This window comes from Podarcis raffonei, chromosome 6, assembly GCF_027172205.1.
Source record: "Podarcis raffonei isolate rPodRaf1 chromosome 6, rPodRaf1.pri, whole genome shotgun sequence".
Classification (NCBI taxonomy): Eukaryota; Metazoa; Chordata; class Lepidosauria; order Squamata; family Lacertidae; genus Podarcis; species Podarcis raffonei.
In genome coordinates this window covers 72,516,905-72,540,194 of record NC_070607.1, presented here as the reverse complement: position 1 = coordinate 72,540,194, position 23,290 = coordinate 72,516,905, and the positions used below count along the sequence as shown (strand labels likewise).

General features: G+C 43.9%; 1 protein-coding gene across 5 annotated transcripts in view; it reads left to right on the top strand.

The window, feature by feature from the left end:
• EPB41L1 (erythrocyte membrane protein band 4.1 like 1) overlaps nucleotides 1-23,290 on the top strand; it is a 169,149-nt gene that overhangs the window by 133,875 nt on the left and 11,984 nt on the right. For 2 of the 5 annotated variants that reach the window (XM_053393989.1, XM_053393990.1), the window contains exons 5-16: nucleotides 438-542; nucleotides 625-667; nucleotides 1,772-1,847; nucleotides 3,025-3,243; nucleotides 3,453-3,540; nucleotides 5,412-5,564; nucleotides 6,627-6,724; nucleotides 12,112-12,287; nucleotides 14,685-14,833; nucleotides 15,496-15,531; nucleotides 18,149-18,340; nucleotides 19,422-19,520. In XM_053393989.1, the coding sequence (XP_053249964.1) occupies nucleotides 438-542; nucleotides 625-667; nucleotides 1,772-1,847; nucleotides 3,025-3,243; nucleotides 3,453-3,540; nucleotides 5,412-5,564; nucleotides 6,627-6,724; nucleotides 12,112-12,287; nucleotides 14,685-14,833; nucleotides 15,496-15,531; nucleotides 18,149-18,340; nucleotides 19,422-19,520 (1,434 nt within the window). The remainder of the gene's footprint in view (nucleotides 1-437; nucleotides 543-624; nucleotides 668-1,771; nucleotides 1,848-3,024; nucleotides 3,244-3,452; nucleotides 3,541-5,411; nucleotides 5,565-6,626; nucleotides 6,725-12,111; nucleotides 12,288-14,684; nucleotides 14,834-15,495; nucleotides 15,532-18,148; nucleotides 18,341-19,421; nucleotides 19,521-23,290) is intronic. The other 3 variants (XM_053393993.1, XM_053393991.1, XM_053393992.1) reach the window with 2 other exon arrangements.

The window sequence follows — 23,290 nt, the reverse complement described above, 5'->3', positions numbered from 1 at the left end:
AGTTCAGTGTAACTTACTCCCTAGCAACTGTGTTTAGGGTTGCAGCTTAAATATAATTCTGGCCTTCCTTAAATCATTTCCTTGCATCAGTGGTGGTGGTGGGGAGCTTGTTGGCCTCCAGTTTTTGGTTTCCAACTCCTTTCAGCCCTAGCCAGCATTGCTGATGATCAAGGATCATGGGAGTTGTAGTCCAACAGCACCTGAAGATGCCTAACATTCTACCCTGCCGCTCATAGTTTTGTGGGTTTAGCAGCATCCACAAGATCAGAAAGTGCTTCTTACATGTCCATGAAGAAGGAATGATTGTGTTTGACTGCATAAACAAGGAAAGAAGCCACAATTTTGCTTCTGTCCTACCTAGCAGGCATTGGAAAGAAGACAATAGCTTCTAGGTGTGCTCTTAGTTCTTACTCTTTCTATATTTATTTGTCTTGCAGAAACATGCCCGGGGGCAGGTGCTCTTTGACCTAGTCTGTGAGCACCTCAACCTCCTGGAGAAGGATTATTTTGGACTTACATTCTGCGACTCGGATAGTCAGAAGGTATGTTTTGGGTGGCCCTGATAGAGGCCTGCGCTGTGATTAAATAAGGCTTCCTCTTATGTGCTCTCTCTTTCCATTTCAGAACTGGTTGGATCCCTCCAAGGAAATAAAGAAACAGATTCGCAGTGAGTAATGTAGCTGGAAGCCCGTGTACTCAAAAGCTTCCCACGTTTTCTAACTAGGCCTCTATGGTAGATGGGCGGGAATTCTCCCCTTGTCCATAAGATGCCATTAGTAAGCAACTCGATTGTTGTATTCAAAATATTTTCCAAGCGTGAAAAGGAACGGACTTGAGAAGAATAGAGGCTTGAGGGAGAATAAGGCCTTAAGGATCTAACATTCTCCAGTGTTCCAGTTGCCACTGACACCTGTATGAAGTGTTATACTATGCCTAGAGTGTTGTGTGCCTATACCAATACAGTAGTATTGTTACCGACCATGACACCCTCTTTTTGTCACTCTTTGCAGAGTGGAAATAATAGCAAACTATCATTGAAAGAAAGGGGTGCAGTGAAGAACCTCATGATTTTATGAAACACATTATATGATAGGAGCACCAAGCAGTGGGGGACATTCACTTTTGTAACCTGGTTTCTTTTGGACTGCAACTCCCACCAGCCCCAGCCATCATGGCTGGGGGTTGGGGGTAGGCTGAGGTAAAGCAAGCGGCACACTCTGCCCTGATGTAGAAAGGCAGGAAAGCGTGGTGATTGGACATAGGCCCTTGGTCATATTAGCTCCCGTGCTCCTTTCATTTTACGGGGAGGAGAAAGCCCTCCGTTGGGAGTTGGCTTCTTGAGTAGCAAGCTATTGGGTAGTCTTGCTGCACAAGCGGTTTGCATGGATACCGCAGGAGGTCTTTCCCAAACAGCAGGCCCTCTGGGAGACAGGAGCCTGTTTCCATGGCAACAGCAAGTTGTAGCCTCTCTTGTGTGGCGAAGGCTGTTCTGCTGGGTCGCAGGTCTTAGCAGGCAAGCGCACCCTGCCATGTGCCTCAGCCGTGTACATCCAGTCAAGCAGAGATCCCTGCTGATTCTGAGGAGTTTGTCTTTTTTGAGGCACATTAATAGTTTCCTTGCATAGCAGGCGGGAGGCAGTGTGAGGCGGTCGGAGTCACGGAAGCGGGAATCGGAGATGAGTGCAAGTGTGAGAGACAAAGGAAAGGATACCTCAGTTGAGTATGTCTACTCCATCATATTTTCCCCTTTCTCCATCTCTCCGTTACATAGGTGGCCCCTGGAACTTTGCCTTCACCGTCAAGTTTTACCCACCAGACCCTGCCCAGCTCACAGAGGACATCACGAGGTGAGTCAAAGCTATATATTCCCCTCTTAAGCTATGGAATGTGTTGAGCTGAACACACACACACCCCAAGCCTCAACCACCCACCGCTGCCACTCATTTTGACATCAAGCTGACTTCCACTGGTGATGACTGAGAAAGGTGATCACTACTGGAGAATGGTCCTATACAACAACAACAACAACAACAACAACAACAACAACAACAACAACAACAACAACAACAACATAAATAACCCCCCACCCATCTGGCTGGGTTTCTCCAGCCACTCTGGGCGGCTCCCAACAGAATATTAAAAGCACAATAAAACACCAAACATTAAAAACTTCCCTAAACAGGGCTGCCTTCAGATGTCTTCTAAAAGTCAGACAGTTGTTTATTTCCTTGACATCTGATGGGAGGGCCTTCTACAGGGCGGGTGCCACTACCGAGAAGGCCCTCTGCCTGGTTCCCTGTAGCTTCACTTCTCGCAGTGAGGGAACCGCCAGAAGGCCCTCAGAGCTGGACCTCAGTGTCCAGGCTGAATGGTGGGGGTAGAGACGCCCCTTCAGGTATACTGGACTGAAGCCATTTAGGGCTTTAAAGGTCCTAGGACTTGCCTCCAAAATCAAAAGCAACAGAATAGCACAACCGTTCCTCCGCACTGCTTATACTGGCCACTGGAAGGATGCAACCTAATATCTTCTTCCAGAAGGAAGGAATTGATTTTAGGCAGCCTTCCCCAAGCTGATGCCCTCCAGATGTTTTGGACTACTAATAAACTGGATGTTCATCAAGCTGTGCCTGGCTTGGTGGGCCAGATACCCCTTTTGCACCTAGAAGTTTTCCAGGTATTAAATGCCTTCAGATTAAAAATTATGACTGCAATCCCAGACAGCAACCAAATTATGAGGTCTGAAAACCCTCTAGTGCAGGGGCAGCTAACTCTCAGCATTCCTTGCTGCTGCCAGTGTTGGCAGGGGGCCGATGGGAGTTGTAGCTCAGTGATACCTGGAGGGCTTCAGGTTAGCCACCCTTGCCCCAATGGCGGGCTGTGTTTGGTTTGGTGACTAACAAATGGCTTGCTGTATTAAGAAGTAAACACGGCCCACCCCTTATTAAATGACTGCAAGGAAGTTCCTGATTTCCTGCTTGCTTTTCTCACGGCTGTCCCAACTGCTTGACTCCCTCCCCACCCTAGATACTACCTGTGCCTGCAGCTCCGAGCAGACATCATCAGTGGGCGCCTCCCATGTTCCTTCGTAACGCATGCATTACTGGGCTCCTATGCTGTACAAGCTGAACTGGGAGATTATGACGTCGAGGAGCACGTGGGCAATTACGTTGGTGAGCTTCGTTTTGCTCCAAACCAAACTAGGGAGCTGGAAGAGCGTATCATGGAGCTGCATAAGACTTACCGGTGAGTATGTTTCTGTCCTTCTGTCCTGAGAACAAGCAAGACCTGGGAAATGGGTTCTCTGACAGTTGTTTGAGAGCAGATAGCACTGTGCAATCTATTTCTTTCTGCCCCTGTCTTGTAAAAGCCCAGTGAAGGAAATACCAGCATTTTGCCCAGCTGTCAGGAGCTGATGGTTTACACTTCTGCCGTTTCTCCCTTTCCTTTCAAAGGGGCATGACACCTGGAGAGGCAGAAATTCACTTCCTGGAGAATGCCAAGAAGCTTTCTATGTATGGAGTTGACCTGCATCATGCCAAGGTACGGCAGACCTGTAGTGTGTGAAGAAGCCCTCAGAATGGGTTGGATTGCATGCCCTGAAGAAATTGCCGCATCATCTCTTCACCCCCGGCCAAACTCTGCACCAGCGCACAGGATGCATCAGTTTAGTGGTGCGAATTTTCCTAGGACTCATCTAATAATAAGATGAGGCACTGCCATCATTTTTTTCCCTATCAGAAAACATCTTGGTGACGCAGATTAATACAAACTGTCAAATGTTTAAGATTGGAGCTGTCTTTAAAAACAAAAACAAAAACAAAAAACCAAAACTTTAAGGTACCATGCGGCCATATCGTGGGACCTTTTCTGTAACAAGTGGAAGGTGGAGATTTTATTCCATGGAAGCTGATTACTCCATAGTTTTTGCAGGTTGTGTGTGTGTGTGTTTTTAAGGAAAAGCACACAACAAGATTCTTGGTATACACACACACACACACACACACACACACACGCCTATTCAGTGGTCCACACACACGCCTATTTAGTAGTCATCTACCTGTAGTTTCCTACATGTTTTCTCCTTTCTCCTAACACAGTTAAAATTCCATCCATTTTTTCTGTTCTCCTGTCTCTGTTTCCCGTATTTCTTACCATTTTTTCTGTTCTCCTGTCTCTGTTTCCTGTATTTCTTACCTTCACAACTTTTCTTTTCTTCCATATCCATGCATGATCTGGCTGCTAGGACAGCAAGTTTTGGCCTCTCCAGCTAGAACAGCAGCAACCCAATTTGATGGGGTGAAGTTAATCCCTTAAAAGCCAGAGCTAATTGAACGCAGAAAAATCTCACCTGCCTGCTCTCTAGCAAACTTCCTGGTGTGCTCAAAGAGGCGGAGGAGCCTCGAGAAGACGGAGGGCACTGAATTTCGGGCCACATATCTGATCCCTCTGATTACAACAGCTCTCTAAATCATGACCCACAACTCTGGGAGCCTGCTGGTTTCCGGATAGCAGTCTGAACAGCACTCTGCTGTCCCCTAGCGTCAAAATTGTCTGTGGGTTAGAGCACATGGGAGGATACTTCCAACACGCCCACCCCCTTTGTAATAAATAGATGTTGCAAGCAAATGCTGTTGGCAGGCTTGTGCTGCTGGCCAGGACTTTTCCCAGGATCATGAAGCGCATTTTATGAGATTAGTGCAATATGCTCCCCACAAGAATCCCCTAATGGGGAATACACCTTTAAACCTTGGCTGTGGTGCCTCAGTCCCTGCAGTCCTTTTCACCAGTGAAGCATCCCCTGCTGTTGTGTCTTAAATACTTAGGCAGTCAACTTTTGCCTGCTTGGGGAACATTAGCCCGGGGAAAAGAAGTAGCTATGCTATGCTATGCTGCAGCCTGTTTTTGCAAGCATAGAGAATGACAGAAGACACGCAATGACCTGCACTCTTAGTGTGCCCGCTTTCCTAAAGCAAAATTCCTGATGGTCTTTCCAAGAAGAACGACATTCCATGATGCTCCCCCTAGTAACGCCCTTTTCTCAGGCCTAAACCAGGAAGATCTCCTTTGTCTGGAGTTGGAACTGGAGGTGTGGCTCACCAGTAGAGACCGCATTCCTAAAGTTGTGGCTGGTCAGATGATCTCTTTCAAGTTCTGAAATTGTTTCTATATGAGTTAGATGGGGATAAAGGCAGACAAGTGACCCACTTGGAATTTAGGAGGGTGGTGTGTTAACCTGCCCTTGCTCCTTCCCTGCTTTCACATCCTTGACCTGTTTAAAATAATACCTTGGCACTTACCAGCAGGGTTTGAGGATTTGCTTTGAATGCCTGACTTTGCACTGATGGGTTTTCGTATGTGCTAATACCTCTCTTTCTTTCTGTCTCTCGTTTTCTGCTTTGGCTCTTGCGCAGGATTCAGAAGGCATTGACATCATGCTAGGTGTTTGTGCCAACGGCCTTCTCATTTATAGGGACAGGCTGAGAATAAACCGTTTTGCCTGGCCCAAGATCCTCAAGATTTCATACAAGAGGAGTAATTTCTACATCAAAATTCGACCTGGTGAGGTAAGTGTCCCAAGTGTCCCCTGTCCAAAAGAAAGAAAAAAGTTCACTCTTTAGCAGACAGTCAATTCCTGGGGAGAAGCTGAACATTAGAAACACGAGTTTCCTCATCTGGGTAATGAGTGTTCAGGAGGTCCATAGATTTGGCATTGACATAATGGCCAACAATTATTTCTGGTTGCCACTGATTTGTCCCCTCTCTTGAGTCCTCTACCAAAGAAAGGATATATATTTCACTTTGAAACAAACTTTGGAGAAGCAGGAGAATGAGAAGGATGCTCACCATTTCTGTTTTATTTGAAGCCGAGTGCCAGATGGGAAGATTCTGTCTCTCAGTTTCTTTGCTCACATTTGCCCGAACATGTGAACGCTGGGTCTGTAGATGGGAAGCAGGGTTGGCCATGCAAAGTGTGCCCCAGAGCCCATTTCCACATGCACTCTATGTTTCCAGTCTTAGCCCATGTTGAAAAGGAAAAGTCTGCTGGGCATTTTTAAACACATGCCCTTGGAATGTTGTTAGAACATCTTGTGCAATCAGGGACCTTTCTTCGTCTCTCATGCCTGGCACAGTGAAAAACTCCGACCACCCATCCTTTGAGTTTTCTGCAGTTCACAGAGAACCCAGAGAAAGGAAAGGGATATTTTTGCTGGTTGTCCATAGCAGGAGCAACCGGTGGTTGGGGTGGGAAGGGCAGTCCCACTCACAACTGAGTTTGTGGATTCTGGAGTAGGAAAGATCTGTTTTAAGAACATGAGAAAAGTCCTGTTGGATCAGACCAAAGGCCCAGCATCCTGTTCTTAGAGTGGCCAAAATACACCAAGAACCACATGTTCAAAAACTGATCCCAACCACCAGCCTCACTGGAGCAGAAGCTGACGGTTGATGTAACTTGTCCCTGGTGGGAAAACAGAGACTGACTGTTCAACTGGAGCAGACCTTGATTTCATCTTTGCTGGCACCTACCTTCCTCCCTCCTTTTCTGTCCATCATTCCCTCAGAGGAGTTGGTAAGGGCTGACTTGATTCTTGGTCATAATGTCTGTTCTTTGTTCCCTGCAATTTCAGTATGAGCAGTTTGAGAGTACTATTGGCTTCAAGCTGCCGAACCACCGCTCGGCCAAGAGACTCTGGAAAGTTTGCATTGAGCACCACACGTTCTTCAGGTGAGACCGGGGTGGGGGGGAATCGTGAAGGCTTTGTCCTCTATAAGGAGGTGCTACAGATAAGATTGAAAGGTTTAGGGATCCTTTCTCGCTCAGTCTAGCCTGTTTCACAGGGTTGTTGTGAAAATAAATTCAGATAAAGATATATTGCCACCCCCCCCGTAAATTTAAATATGTTTTTGAGCAGGAAGCAACCTGTAGAACAGAGTCCCTGCCAGATATGATCTTTACTGTGGAGCGGTAATTTGAGGATTCCCAGATATGAATCTCTGGTCTCTTAAAAAAGCAAACCTCAGCCTTGCAGCTTACAGCATGGTTGGTGTTGCCTTATTACCTGACAAGAGGGAACAGTGATCTTGTTTCCAGCTATAGAATATGAAGCATACTGGTAGCTGCGACAGTTTACAGGGTAGGGCAAGATAGAGGGAGAAATGAGCTTTGTGTGTTCTGTAAGACTTCAACTAGGTTTAGAATTCTCTTGAAGGCAAAAATTGTTTTACTGACTTGGTGTTGCTAGTTCCCAGATTATGGTTCCACCCAGGCCCTCTGTGTTTGCGTGCATTTTTATTCTAGCCCAAGCTATGAATCAAGAAGGGAGAGGTCATGAATTTTACCTGTCCAATGAGACGCTGTTCACCTGTATCTTTTCAGTAAATATTCAAAGAGTCAATTCATATGTTACGTTCTGCTGCTGCTATGAGCTTTTAACAGCTCATAGGAGCGCATTGTGCTTCGTTTGCGTGTGAAGGGGGGATGCATGCAGTATCTCTGGTCATAAATTCCCACTCATGGGAATGGGTTTCATGTGCTGCTTGTGGAAATTGATATATAGCATGGTTTGCATTCCTTTCTCCAGTATTAACGCAGCTCACATAAGTAGACCACTACAATCTGAGCTGTTGAATGTGCACATCATGGGCAGAATTGGGTATCTGGTGCTCAATTCAGCATCTTGATAATCTCAACACCCACTGTTAAAGGGAGACTTTCAGAGTTCTGCTCAGTAGGATGATCTGGGAAATGACTAGGCTGTGCCAGGCATGGGCCAACCAGGATATTCAGTAGGCAGGAGTGTGTTTCAGGGCCCTGACAGTTACTTATGGTTGGCAAAAGAAAATGTATGCAGATCTGCCTTTACTGTTTGAGACTAACAGAACTGGTTATGACTCTGTAAGCTACTGTTTCTTAGGCAGTTGTCCATACACATCCTTTACTCCATCTCCAATGGATGGGACATTTGCCAGGGGCATTTGAGCTCTATTAAAGGAGCAAAGGCTTTGAGGCAACCTTTCCCTGCTCCTGGTCACACACTTTGCAGGTTTTCTACTTGTCTGCCTCTGAAACATTTCCTATCCTGACAGGCCAATGTTTTATACATCAAGACATAGTCCCAGATCGTTTACCCTGCACATTTCCTGTGACATCCTTTTCCCCTTTAACATTCACTGCAGAGCAGCTGGCAGAACATCCCTAGATGCATTTAGAAGGTTTGTTTGTTCAGATGACAACAAAAAGCAAGTAGGGCTGACTGTGGGTTTCTTTGTCACATTGTGTGGCTTCCACGTAACGCAAGGAATCCGTAAATTGCATACAGTGCTCCTCACAATCTTCCGAAATTGGGCACATCCACAAAGCCAAAACTTCCTCTTCTTTCAAGGTGGGGTGGGAGAGCACATGAGAAAGAGCACTAGAGAGCTTCAGGGGATAAACCGTCTGTGCATCTAGCTGATAACAAAGCAATACAGGGAAGTGACACCGTGTCAGAATTCAGCTTACGCGAGGATTTGGCAAAGATGCAAGTGCAGGGCTTCAGTCTTCAGCTGGCAAGAGCCATTAATCCAAGCCACAATCAAGAGGCAGAGTCATAAAGTCAACTAGAATCAATAAGACCATTGGGCAAAACTCGAGACAGGAGAAATAGGAACTGGGGACATGATAAGGGATCAGGAGTGTGACGGGGGGAAAACCTTGAGCATTAGTGAAGAGCAGTCTAATAACACCCTGACTTGAGACGTCACTGTATGCAGATGGCTTTCTGTTCCCAGTCTTATGAAATGGATTCTATTGGAGGGGGAGTTAAGTGAACCCAGTTGGGTGTGCCTTCCAGGCCTTGAACACGATAGGTTTGTTTCTCCTCTTCTAGGCAAGGGCTGGGGCAAGTGGACAAAAGTTTGAAGTGGAGAACCATCACACACACAAAATACACACTTAAGTTTTTCTGTGTTTGCAGAGCAGGGGTAGGCGTGTTCTTTTATTCCTGGTTCAGCCCAACTGCATTGCACGCACTGATGTTGTCTCTGTATCCTCTCCTCTGCTGCACGTGGGCCTGCCATAGTCACAGTCATAGAATCGAGGTGGAAGGGATCCAAGGGTCAACTAGTCCAACCCCCTGCAGTGCAGGGTGGTTTTAAAGTTCTTAAAACTACCCCCCAAATAAATAAATAAATAATAATCATTGAGGTCTTCCTACCAATCCTTTATTCACACTAATAGAATAACAGATGTTTGGAAGCAGATGTTGTCATAATAACATAGCCTAGTAACTGGATATATTTACCGCAGTGTAAATACATCTTTCCCCACAGAGCTGTGTCAGCAGATGGCTGCACACTAAACCAACACATGTTCCAGCATAAGACCTGTGGCCTCTGCTCCTTGCCTGCTTAGTTATGACTTTGCTCTCCCTGCCCCTCCTCTGGCACTCCAGCCATTAACATCCCAGGGAAGCCCTCGGGGAATGCATGGAAGAGAGAGTTGGCTCGGAAGCTCTTCTTCGTCAAGGGTTAACTTTCTACAGATTGCACTGATTTAGTTAATCCTAAATGATGGGAACATCTTAGGCATTGGCAGGCAGAATGTTTTAAAAATTTAGTTAAGGTTAGAAAAACCAAGTGCCCCAGAGAGCTGCATGTAGTGCTCTTCAACTGGCTCGTTCACCAAAGCAGAAGAATTGTGACATTCAGGTAGGCTAGAAAGGTGATAATGGATGATTTGATTTATATGCCATAAAACATAACCATTTTATATGAAAAAGGCAGTGTAGGGCTGGGCTTGGATTGAAAGTTCCAAGTAGGATTCGAATTATTATTATTATTATTATTATTATTATTATTATTATCATCATCATCATCATCATCATCATCATCATCATTTATACTCCGCCCATCCGGTTGGGTTTCCCCAGCCACTCTGGATAGCTCCCAACAAATTAAAAATTGAATAAAACATCACACATTAAAAACCTCCCTAAACAGGGCTGCCTTCAGATGTCTTCTAAAAGTCAGATAGTTGTTTATTTCCTTGACATCTGATGGGAGGGCATTTCACAGGGTGGGCGCCACTACCGAGAAGGCCCTCTGCCTGGTTCCCTGTAACCTCACTTCTCGCAGTGAGGAAACCGCCAGAAGACCCTTGGAGGGGGGTCTCAGTGCCCAGGCTGAACGATGGGGGTGGAGACGCTCCTTCAGTTATACTGGGCCGAGGCCGTTTAGGGCTTTAAAGGCACCAACACTTTGAGTTGTGCTTGGAAACGTTCTGGGAGCCAGTGTAGGTCTTTCGGGACCAGTGTTATATGGTCTTGGCGGCTACTCCTGGTCTAGCTGCCTCATTCTGAATTAGTTGTAGTTTCCGGGTCACCTTCAAAGGTTGCCCCACGTAGAGCTACCTGGTTACAAAGCTCTCTGGTTTGCAAAGGTTGGATGCCCATCTATCATGGATGCTTTAACTGAGTTTTCTGCGTTGCATGGATTTGGATTGGATGTCCCTTGAGGTACCTTCCAGCCCTACAATTCTATGATTGACCTTCAGACCAGTTAACAACACCCAGCCTAACCTATCTCACAGGGTTGTTGTGGGGAGGAAATGGGATATCCCTCAGTATTGTGAACTCCTTCAAGGAGGGGTGAGATTCAGATGCAATTACTAAATGAAACATCATATTAAAATAAGACCCGGATGTTTGGCTTGCTACAGGCACATTTTGCAGGAATATGCTAGCGTTTGTTCCAAAATGTAGTCACATTTCTTTTTCAATAGGCATTCTTTTTTTTCTTTTTTAAATGTTTTTAATGTTTTTTTTAATGTTTTAATGTTTTTTAATGTTACTTTCCCCGTAAACACATTTGCATGCATATCAAGGGTGATCCCATTGCAGGGTGATGGAGATGCCCAACATTTGCGTTTTGTAGTGCCATGAAAAGGTTGCAAATCCAAATAACTATTTTATGTATAGGGGTGTGTGTGTGTGTGTGTGTGTGTGTGTGTCAGCAAGTGAACATTGCAAACAGTTTCTGTGGGGTGGAAGGTACAAGAGATGCTTCAGGTGGGGAAGCACATAGTTTCAAATGAGTAGTGGAGATCTAGGAAACCGAGATAGCATAGCTGCCTTGCCTTGAGACATAAGAGCCATTCTACACTTTAAACAGAAGGACTTGTCAATCTAATGGGGTAGAATTCTGGACTGTAGCAGTTCCAACTGCAGGAGAGGGGACTCATAAAATTTGCACATCCAAGAGAAACGTTTAATGTTGCATACTCTCAAACATGTTGGTTTATTATAAAATAGGGAGCCTTTGACATGCAGGACATTAAATAAATGCCACCTTCCCCTGTATTGTGGAGCACAGTCCAGAAATCTATCACTCGACTCTGCTTAATGTGTAGAATAAATCAAACTGTTTAGCAAGGCAGCACAGAACCCAGATACATCAAAGTTTCAGATTGTCACAGTCAAGGGACCTTCAGATCAATCTCACTTGCTGCATCACCAGGGCAAGTAAAATGTTCTTTCTTCAAAATTAGGGCATCAAAGTCCGATTAAACAGTGGTTTGAAGGAGCACATAGCTACATTAATAACTTGCAGAAGGTTGTTCTGGCAAGTAAGAATCACTGTTTATTGATGAATGGTAATCTGTTGACTGGATGAGAACCTTGAAAATTTTTGGTGGGGTGTGCATGCATGATGTCTGCACATGAAGCCACAAATTTCATCTAATGGTACTTGTCCTGGAAAGAGTGATTAAGTAAACAATTACTTGACATTAGATTTCCATGCTGAGAATCCTGTATGACAGACAGAGCAACTCACAACCTTGAGGCTGATTGTAAGCTACCTCTGGCTAAACATATTTGATCATAATATCATAATGAAACATAATATAATATAAATATATAAATATAAATATATTTCATTTATATTTATTGAATTTGTATACCTCCCTTCATCCAAAGATCTTGGAGCAGTTCACAGCATAAAATCTGCAAACTTTGAGATGTTGCCACTGCTGCCTGCTTTCCCTTTGTCTCAGAGCTGGTACTTTGCATCCTATTGCTGAGCGGGCTACTAATCCATTACAATGTTTTCCCTCCTCCTCCTCCCCTTCTGCAGGTTAGTGTCCCCGGAGCCTCCCCCAAAGGGCTTCCTAGTCATGGGCTCTAAGTTCCGCTACAGTGGGCGAACACAGGCTCAAACGCGACAGGCCAGCGCCCTGATCGATCGTCCTGCCCCCTACTTCGAGCGCTCCTCCAGCAAACGGTACACCATGTCTCGCAGCCTCGATGGAGGTATGCCCCAAATTGGGGAGGGGGAGGGAGATTGGTTCACTGGTGGGCATGGGAAGGCTAATGTTCAAAGGATGGGGGCATTGACTGGGGTGATGGGTGGTTGTGGGCTAGCGGAGCAAGTTTACTATTCCTTGCTGTGTTGGGCTCAAGAGCAGTTTTTCCCAACAATGGTTCGTAGGAGTCCCTTGGGTGGGTTGCCAGGCTTCCCCAAATGGGGCAAGGATTTTGGCTCCCATGGAGAAGATTATGCTTATCAATGGCACCCAAACAAGGAGAAAAGTATTGGTGGCCCTTAGTCTGGGGACCATTGCTTTTAAGGAAAATTTTCTTCCAAATGTGCAAAAAGCTGTTGGTTATAGCAGAAAAAAATACTCATATGTACATACAGACGCGCACACATGCACAACAGCATGACTCATAGGGCTGTTATGAACTTAAGAAGGTAGGTAAAGGGAGAGGGTGGCTCTGTGGTCTAAACCACCAAGTTCATTTGCTCTGGGGGGATGAATTTCCCTACTTTAGGACTTGTTTAAAATAGGGACTCAGCAATGAAGAAGCAGATGATTCCATTAGCCCTTTCACTTCACCTGAGCTGCCGTCTGCAACTTCTGGACATGAGATATTTGGGGGGGGGGTTGTGAATGCTGGAGAGGTTTTTCTTCCTGTGTTGTTAGAAATATTATGTTCCCCAAGGCAACTCAGCTTCTCTTCTTGGAGAAGCAGAGAGCAGAAGTGAAAAACTGCCCTAGAAAGGGAATTCTGTGCCATAGAGGATGAGGAACTACAACAATGGAGTGGTCTTGTTCACCACGTTTCTGCCATGTTGCATTGTCCCCCTGCACTATTGTAAACCTAGAAGCTACTAAAAAAGTGGGTGACAGGAGCTCCATTTATGATTTTGGGAAGTTGGTAGCAAGATTCTCAGCAAGATTTGAACAGCTCTTGGATGTTTTAAGATCAGAATGCAAAAAGCAGCACTTTTCGACTGCGCTTACTGCACTTGCTTTATATATATTTTATAGTAACTATAGCAAAGTGATCAACATTGGTTAAGCAGTTGCCCCATTAATTTTAAGCAAAGGGGTTAGCAATGCATTCTTACTTCATGGGGCTAATATATAATAAGTCACTATGTAGAAACAGTGAGCTGACCAGAGATAGACGCATTCCTGAGGAATAGATCCACAGTATGGGAGAGCAGGTGATATGCCTCCTCTTCTGCCTTCCTTATATAGCACCATCTGTTTTTAATTGCTCTATTAGTTTTAAAAAAGAAAGAAAAAAGTCAGCAAACGAAAAACCAAAGAATATACAAATTGCAAAGAGTAAATAAATTTCTTACAACACAACTTCTATTATGACTTCCAGTCACACCATCGAGGGTCCCAGGTTTCTTTTATGTAACACACTTTTCGTTATCATTCCAATCCTTTCCCATATCTCTGTTTTTATAAGATTTTCTATGTTTCTGCAGGGGTCATTCTAAACCTGTCAGAGAATTCACATTTTTACAATGCTGTTTAAGATATTTTATGTAAATACCCCACTCTCTAATAAACATTTGGTCTGTATTATCTCTGATTCTTCCTGTCATCTTTGATAATTCTGTAAATTCTAATAATTTTGTCTGCCAATCCACTTTGGTCGGGATGGAATCTCCTTTCCAATTTCTGGCTACTAAAATTCTTGCTGCCACAGTTGCATATAGGAAGATCTTCCTCATATTTTTGGGAATGTCCATACCTGTTATACCCAGTAGAAAGGCTTCAGGGTTTTTTTTCAAAAGAGATTTTAAACATCTTTTTTAGCTCATTTTATATTATGCCCCCAAATTCCCTTATTTTCCTACAATTCCACCACATGTGTATCATCGTACCCTCTGCCTCTCTACATCTCCAACAAATGCTTGACCTTGTTCTGTACATTTTTGCCAACTTTGATGGAGTTAGATACCAGCAGTAAAGCATTTTCATGAAGTTCTCTTTCAGGGTGTAACATGCTGTAAACTTTAGGTGGATAATTCCTCTATAGATGTAGCATAAAGTAAGCCACTTATTATACAGTGTGCTAAGCAAGAGATGATCAGCCCCAATGCAGATGAGTGGTGATGTTTTTGGGTTGTCAAGGACTTGACCCAAGGAATCTCAGGAAAACAAAGATCAAAATAAGACTTGAATCCCAGAGCTGATTTTATAGCAGTGTTGGATCACGAGCCTGTGGGGTGTCCCCCACCAAGGGAAAGGGGAGCTCTGCACCTTTTTTAAATATTGAGATTAGATTGTTTCTAGTATTAAAAAGCAGGTACAGTAGCCTGTGCAGAACAAATCTGCTCTTGCTTTTGGCTGGACTCAATGGGACAAAATAGGGCTCCTCCGTTCCTCTCTCTTTTCTGCGCAGAATTCTCTCGCCCAGCTTCAGTCAGCGAGAATCACGATGGAGGAACAGAGTCAGACAGGAGAGACGAAGACAGCAGGTATGGAGGAAGAACGCGGTCCGAGACCGAGGATGAAGAGGTGACCACCCCAACAAAAATCAAGGAGCTAAAGGTACAAAATCTACATCCAGGCTTTGGGAGATCTGCCCCTGAAGGGAGGTTTCTGCCCTATCTGCCCCCTGGCCCCTACTCTTTGAATTAAGGGATGAATTAAGTGAGGAGCAAACTCCCTTCATCTCAATTCAGAATTGGGCTTTTCAAATCAAGCTGTTCCCCACCCCATGAATGGATGGAGCTTATAGGTCCGTTTCTATCTCTGGTGAGCCCTCCCAGCTCCATACCCCTTTCACAAGGGTAGCTTTGCTTGGCACAGATAGTGGAAGCAAGGAAGGCTGGCTAACGGCAACAGCCGACATATTTTTAACCTTGAATTCTCAGGGATTTGGGGCTCAGCTCATAATATATGAAATGGGATTTAATTCATTATTTAACAAATAATAATCTGCCCTTGTGATTTCCTCTGACCTCCATTTCCCAAATTTTCATCAGTAGATTTTTATGGCACACACCATTCCTGGTTTCCTCATTTGCAGAGAAAAAGGCTACACCATAGAGAGCCCTTTCCAATGTTGACAACTCCATGCTGAAACCACATGGCATTACAGATGATATTTTTCTTGGCTCCTGAGTTATAACCTCAGTATAATGTGTGTTCTATGAGTTCCCTTGACTGACTCTGCTAGTTCCTTCCCTCCCCCTTCTTTTTGCTGCCAGCCGGAACAAGAAACCACCCCAAGGCACAAGCAGGAGGTATTCTCTTTCTGGAATGTCTTAACGCCTCATCAGTGCATCCTAGAGCTCATCCTCTTTTAAACATGCCAACCACACTGATTGTGCCCCTGTTTACTGGGATACAAGATGTATTCAGACTGGAAGCATCTTTTATTCCACAAGTAGCCCTCCTTGCAAGCAGTAGCCAGGTCACTTCAGCTACTTGCTTCCTAGGAAATCATCCATATTTTAATACCCAACTGACACTTTTCTGTGTTTTCTTAGTATCCCATTGTCTCTCTTTCCATTTTCCGGCCCTGATGTCCTCAGGTAGGAAACAGGTATTTCAGAGGCAGAAATAGTTATGACAAGAATGTACACCACTCAGTGGCAGGTCAGAAGATCTGCATCATTGAAGTTTGTGCAGGTTAGGATAGAACTGAAATTGGAGCTTTCACCTGGTCACCTTGCTAAGCTGCCAGTCAGTAGAAAGCAATGTAACCAAGTTGCCCTCAGTTTTTTTCTTTGGATGATGAACTTGAGTGACATTTGATAGGTGAATTAAAAATAAACAGCCAGGCTGTTAAAGTATCTTGCACAGGCTGTGAAGAAGAAGGTTAAGGCTCTTTCTTTCCACACAGCTTATTATTTGCACATTTCTCCTACTATGCAGAGTTGTTCCTCAACCTTTTCCCCCTTCAGAGAAGAACTATAGGGTTTCCATTCAAATTAGCCTGAATCCCATAATGATGGTTTTGGTTGATTTATTTTTAGCAGGCTTGAATCAGGCTCTAGAATCAAAACTGGAAAGCAAACCACAGTCAGAATGAAATGCTGTCACTGCATACTAATGTTGTCATGCTACAGTTTTAGTTTCCCAAGACAGCCAAGGTGTAACAGCTACTGATTTCCTGCCTGGCTGTCCATCCATCCACACAGACACACAAATTCTCCAAGCACCTGATCTTCAGTGCCGGCTATTGTTCCCTTTGTGTTGTTTTACCATCCATTACTTCTGCATGCTCCATATTGCAACCCTTTTATGGTCCTTATTTACAACCACACCGGTACATGAATGGGGCAAGGGGCAAACTGATTCAGAGATGCTCACACTTCCAGTTCTTAGTTTCTCAGCCTCTGGGGCAGTCATTCCCCAAATATGTTCTTTAGCATGGCAGAAGAGGACTGCTAGTCTGGCGCAGGATACCAATTAAAGGGTCCTTTTAATTGCCCACTCACAAAGGAGACTGCATTCCTAGTTATTATTGCCTTGCCTTTTTAAAAACACAAGATGAGCCCTGCTGGATCAGGTCTAAGGACCTTCTGGTCCACTATCCTGTTCTCACAGTGGCCAGACAGATGCCTATAGAAAGCCCCAAAGCGCTCAGTCTCCACTGCAGGCAAAATACTTCTGCTGAATTTCAGCATTGGAGATGGTTTAATCATTCAATCTCTCCTAGTTCATAGACAGCAGAATTACTCATCCTCAAAAGTTGCATCTCTTCAGCTGCAACTCTTTGCACGCTTATCTGGGAGCAAGTGCCACTGAAATCATTAGGGCTTCCTTCCGAGTAGAAATGCATAGGATTTCACTGAATATAAATCACTGTTCTTGGCGTGCTTCTTTATAGTTGGGAGTGACACCCAGAACAGTGACTCAAACAGAAGCACAAGAAGTACACTCCCAGTTATTTTTAGTCTTAAGACAGAACAGAAAACTTTCAGTGTGACTCCAATTTTATTTCTGAAGAAAAATGTCCTTTGATTGTAAAAAGTTTGGGAAATGCTGCTCTGCTTTGAAGGGACTTAGAGCTGATGACTGGTTTTTGTGGCATCTCTGTGGAATCTGGAAATACAGGGAGGGGAGACTTTCATCAGAGAAGAATATCACAGGTAGGGAACAGGACCTAAATTCTTATTTGAGTTGGGCACACATATTTATGGTCTTCCTCTCTTTGAAACAGTTTGCACAATCCAACAGGGTGGAACTTCACTTAACCACAGTAAAAACTTTATAAAAGGGGATGACTTAGTCATATAATTCTGGCCCTGAACCCACTTGATTTTATACCAAACCTAGAGCCCTGTTTTCATCTTTTTTTACTATTTGAAATAGCCTATATCTGGCTCCTGGTTCAGATTTTAAATCTTCAGCTTTTTCAGTTGCAGACTTGATGTTCCTGAGGATATCGAGTGGAAATTACCATACAAGATTGGAAACACTGGACAGAAACAGATCTGTCTCTTGGCTCCTTAAGCTGTTGACCCTAGAATGACTAACATTCCAATAAAATAAAATCTAGGCCTGTGGGAGTCAAGAAAGAGAATTCTGCTATAGATTCCCATAAAGTTTACACAAAAAGGGTTGGGAAATGGAATCTCTTTGACCAGGATGACTTTTCTTCAAGGAAAACAGGACCATGCTTGATTAAGTTCAGTGGCAGGGCCAGTCTTTTAGCCCTAACTGTCATCCTAAGCTGTGGTTTCATGAAAATTAAAAGTCTCCATTGCAGTGGAGATTTCACTTTACAGAGGATACAGCCTCTGAGGTTCTAAACTCAGTGAAGCTTCCACCTCGGAAAAGATCACTCGTCCCACTCATGTTCCTTCCTCTAATCCTCACCTCAGTAGTTACCTTCCCCTCTCCCTCCAAAAGTTTTTAGACAAACCGGAAGATGTTTTGCTAAAGCACCAGGCCAGCATCAATGAGTTGAAGAGGACCCTGAAGGAACCTAACAGCAAACTCGTGCACAGGGACCGGGATAGGAGGCTGCCTTCCTCGCCTGCCTCTTCCTCGCCCAAACATGAGGATGAGACACCAAGGGGAACCCCAGAGAAGGCCAACGAGGTTTGTTTTGCTCTAATTTTATGAAGGTTTTGTCTGTTGCATATCAGTGCTATGCAGCTGTTCTGTGTGGCTTCGTACTTGATACTTTATCTGCTCACAGCATAACAGAATCAGTCTGATCAGGGGCTATGTGGCATCTACTGCATTTGAATTCTCTCCAGCCTTTATGGTTGGGACATGGATCACCCACCACTATGTGGTTTGAGTGTTAGTGTGGTGTGCATTCTGCTTCTTGGTACTTTAAAACAGTGGTTTCTGGGCAAAGATACAAGCAAATGGAGGCTGAAAGCGGTAGGACCAAATTGATGGAGGCAGCCACATTTGTCATTATACGTCTGTCCTATTTGCACATAAGGTGGGATGGAGGTCTTGCTTCTACATCAAAACAGGGGCATAGATGAGGAGAACTGAGTCCTTCCCCACTTACTTCTCCACACTTCATTGCTCAGAACAATTTTGCTCACAACTCAGCTCCAATAAAAGGAATGTAAAGCAGCCTAGGAACAAAGGTGTCTGAAGCAAAGGCATATGAGGAGGAGGAAGGCTGAACTCTTCTTACTGCATGCCACTTTTTATAGTAAAATTGGACACCCCATCTGTTCTGTCTGTGAATGTAGTAGACATGGAATAAACAACAATGAGTGCACCCATCACATCTAGTTAGGCTCATAGTTTGCCGAATATTCCTAGATCAAAGGTTGTGCATTGAGCAAGATCTGTCTGGAACTGAGCTGAAACCTTTATGATGGAAGCAAGGTGGATCTCTGTGTCTTCAGGCATTATAGGAGATAGAAGTAGCATTCATTAGGTCGTTGTTATTGTCATTGACACGGAAATGATGGAAGCTGAAGGATAGGGTGTTTTCATGCTAGAAAAGTTGTCAGGTAAAAGTGGAAGATGAAAGTGAAAGCTCTAGGAATGGAGTGTATTCTCCATACTTTATTTACTGTCTCTCTGTCTCTCATTATCTCTTCTTCTACTGCTTATTTCTCTCTTTCTCACTCTTTCTCTTTCTCTCTCTCTCTTTCTTTCTCTGCCTCTTTCTCTGCCTTGGGGTCTTGGGTTTCCCCTGCTGAAATAGATGTCAGAAGAGGATTCTCCAGAGGATCTGTCATCTGAGCATGGAGCTGCCTTAATCATGGAGTCTTTTACACAGAAAAGCCTTGTTTCTTCTCCTGAGGTTATCACCACCCTTCCTTTTTCTCTCTTTCTGTATCTGCTTCTCTTTTTTGTTTCCATTTGCAGTAAGAAAGGTTTAGGCTGCAATCTTTTATACATGCTTACCTACTGTATTCGGTGGGATATGCTTCTGAATAGGCATGTATAAGATCACACTGTTAATTACAGTTGATCAGCCATATTTAGCAATGGTCAGTAAATTGGGGATTCATTTGAAATGTTATAAAGTTATTCCATCCAACCTAGTAATTCTTGGTGTGTTAAGGGCAGATATGTGGTTGATTTTGAATATTGTCCTGACAGTGGTATATGTAGACTCTTCAACTGACTATTGGGGTAAAGTTTGTTGAAAGCGTGTCTGAACTAGCTGGTACTTGAATAGGATAACTCTATGAAAATCAGCTGCAGTGGAAAGTAATATTGATATTGTATTCAGTTCGCAGTTAATGGAGGTGCATGCATATACAGCTTGTAACTTGAGCAATGGTTGTGGCATTTCACAACCAACAATAAACAATCCAATAGTTGTTCGCACAGGCACCATAGTTGTCAAACTCATTCACTCTGAAAGCTAGTTCCTATCTTAGGATGGATAGCATGCACAGTTCGTGCCAGTTCTGAATGTGGTTTCTGGCATAGCTCTCAAGATTACGAAAGTTAGTTTGGGCCTTAACTGTATCAGTATGGCCCAGGACCAAGTTACAGAGAAGTGCCTTCTAGTGGACAGTGGGAGAGAAACTGTATTATGGAGAGACAATCAATCAAACTTGAGTGTGGGTGCTTAGTTGTCCTCAGGGCATGGCAATAAAGGCAGATGCCATGCTGCATAATAGTTGGTTTCCAAGAGGGGGGAGACCTCTTCAGCCCAAGGGGCTGCATTTTCTTTTTGGCAACCTTCCTGAGTGGTGAGGCCAGAAACAAAGGCAGACAGAACAATGAATGTGAGTTTTCCCTTTGTGCAGCAGAGTACAGTAGATTGTATGAATGAAGTGTCTGAAGCACTGTGCATATAATGTATGTCATCAGATTCACTACAAGATCTCTAATTGGTTAGGGTCACCCATGTGACCACTCCAGGAAGGATTGCCTTCACTCTGAATCCATTTTTGTTTCTCCCTTTTGACATAAGCACACAGGCAAATTTAATAGTTCACAAGGTGTTGGTGTAATCCCTGATTTGCTAGGATCACTCTAGGAAAGAAAAGGAAGCTCTAACCAAGTTGCAATGTCCCTAAAAAGTATAGAGGAAACAATGCCAGCTTCAAAAAAAGATGCACATTTAAGACTTTTTTAAGGATATGCTTCTGATTGCTTTGAAAATACTACTTCGATGTTGAAATGAGCGAACATTTGTCACAGCACCAGTTATTAGGAGACTCAGCAACGATAGAAATGGAAATGATGTTTTGCGGATTCTTACATTTGAGTTTTCTTGAAGATATATTTAATGGGACAAGGCAAATAGAGTTACATGTTGTTTTTATTCCCATCAGTGCAGTTGACACAAATTTTTCTATAGCAAGGTTTGAGCATACAGCTGTAAATGATTGGTACTTCATTCTGTGCATACATTCAGACCTGCACGACTGTTTGCTCCATAGTTGCCTTCCAGTATTGAAGAGTACTGTGGTGTAATTAGCCTCTCAGACTGACTCGTGGCACTGTACCACAATGTAGCGCATGGCACTGGAGCAAATCACAGCTGCCTCCACCAGATCTGAAGCCTTTGTGAGGCTGCAGGAAAAATCTCTCTGTTGCAATGCATTCTTTCAATCTTTGGGGAAATCACCAGTAACATCTCCAACCCCAATACGTGCTCTGTCTTCCTGCTTTCTTCTACAGTGATGACTGAACCCTCAATGGGTGATGGGCTTGGATAACACACATGACATAAAAAGCAAATCACTACATATTAACACACAGCATCATACACAGTGTTTAAGTAGTTTGGTACTGCGGTGCTACGTGATGCACTAAATACTAGGTTTTCTTTTCCCTGCCTCCTACACTTTGCTGTTGTTGTTGTTTAGTCGTTTAGTCGTGTCCGACTCTTCGTGACCCCATGGACCAGAGCACGCCAGGCACTCCTATCTTCCACTGCCTCCCGCAGTTTGGTCAGACTCATGTACACACTTTGCTGTACTGCCTTTTAAAGCAGTTTGCATAACAGTTTCTGCCTTTTACTTTCTTAGCAGTGCATTCCTAGTTCTAGCCCTCTGATCTGCCTTTTTAAAAATGGAATTGGTCTTGGGTTCATATTAACTGGGACACTGGACCAAAATTGTTGCCTCTACTCAAGTTTGTCCAGAGCAGTGTAACACCATGTGAGAGAACAAAAGTGTCTCAACCATTTCACTTGCTTTCTCAGTGTGGAGAACCTGTGGGTGCTGCTGGAGCCTAGAAAAACAGGGTGCAACAAGATCTTCAGTCTGTAGTCTTGCTCTTGACTATAGGCTAAAGGGATTCCTCCCATTCCCACCATGAAAGATGTTTATCATTCTTGCACACAGACATACTGAGATATGAAAGATCTGGATAAATTTCACTGTGGAAATTTAGGCACCAAAGAGAAAGTCTCATTACAGTAACTTGACTTGCCAGCTTACAAAGTGATTTAGTTAGATGTGAATATAACCATGCACTATGCATGAGTTTGTTGCTTAGGTATGCAGATAATTAACATGTCGGTGATTTAAATCAATGTTTGAATATTGTTTTAAAGCTTACATTAGAATTCTGATTTGATCACGAGACCTTGAATTTCCAAATCATCAATCCAACAGTCAGAATCTCACATAGCTGACTATGTAGCTCATGATTTGTATAAACTTTTGGCACCAGACTTTTGCAAATGGGAAGGGAGAAATACTGTCTGTTAAAAGCCAGCTCTCAGCACCAGTCTCAGAACTGTGCTTCTGAGATTTCAGCATGCATTCAGTTAATAACAAACACTTCCTTAAAGGCATCTACCACCAGGTTGTTTCTTTAGTAGTAATACAGTTTAGTGATTACAAGGATGTTGGCAAGACTCTTGCTGCATGTTAATAATGAGGTGTTCAGGAAATTAATGTTTAATGCTAACTCTTCTTGCTCCAATTGCAATGCAGGGTTCAGAGCATTGGGTATTTATAGAAAGAGAAACTTCTGGGCTGGAAGAGCTAGCACTAAAACAAATAGTTGAGACCCAGAAAGAAGAGGCGCATGCAGGTCCTTCAGAGAAGCATCCAGATTTGGATTTAACAAAAGTGACCACTGCAGTGAGGGAACTCAAAGCAGCAGCAGCAAAGCAAGAAGAGAAAGCAAGCGAGGAAGGCAGAGCACATATTCAGAAAAAAGCCAAAATGATAGCCAGCCCAGAAGATTTTGAATCGTTATGGGATGATGATGTGTACGAGAGAGATAGCAGGAAACACTCTTCTGAGACAGATGGACAGTCTGCTGAGGAGAGAGATGAGCAGAAAGATAAAATGGAGACGGTCATAGTAGCCTCCACTCATCCTGAGGAGGCAGAACAGAAAGGCCAAAGAGAGGCAGTGGTGGTAGCTTCCACTAAACTTGAGGAGAAAGGGGAACAGAAAGACAAAATGGAAGCAGCAGTGGTGGCTTCTACCACTCTTGAGCAGCCAGCTCACCACCCCGAAGGACCAACAGAAAAGAGTACCATACCTGAAGGTTTCCAAGTTGAAGAAGAACAAATAAATGCCTCAGAATCTCCAAACAAACAAAGCAGAACCATAATACAAGAACACAGGACTACTTTGACTCTGTCAG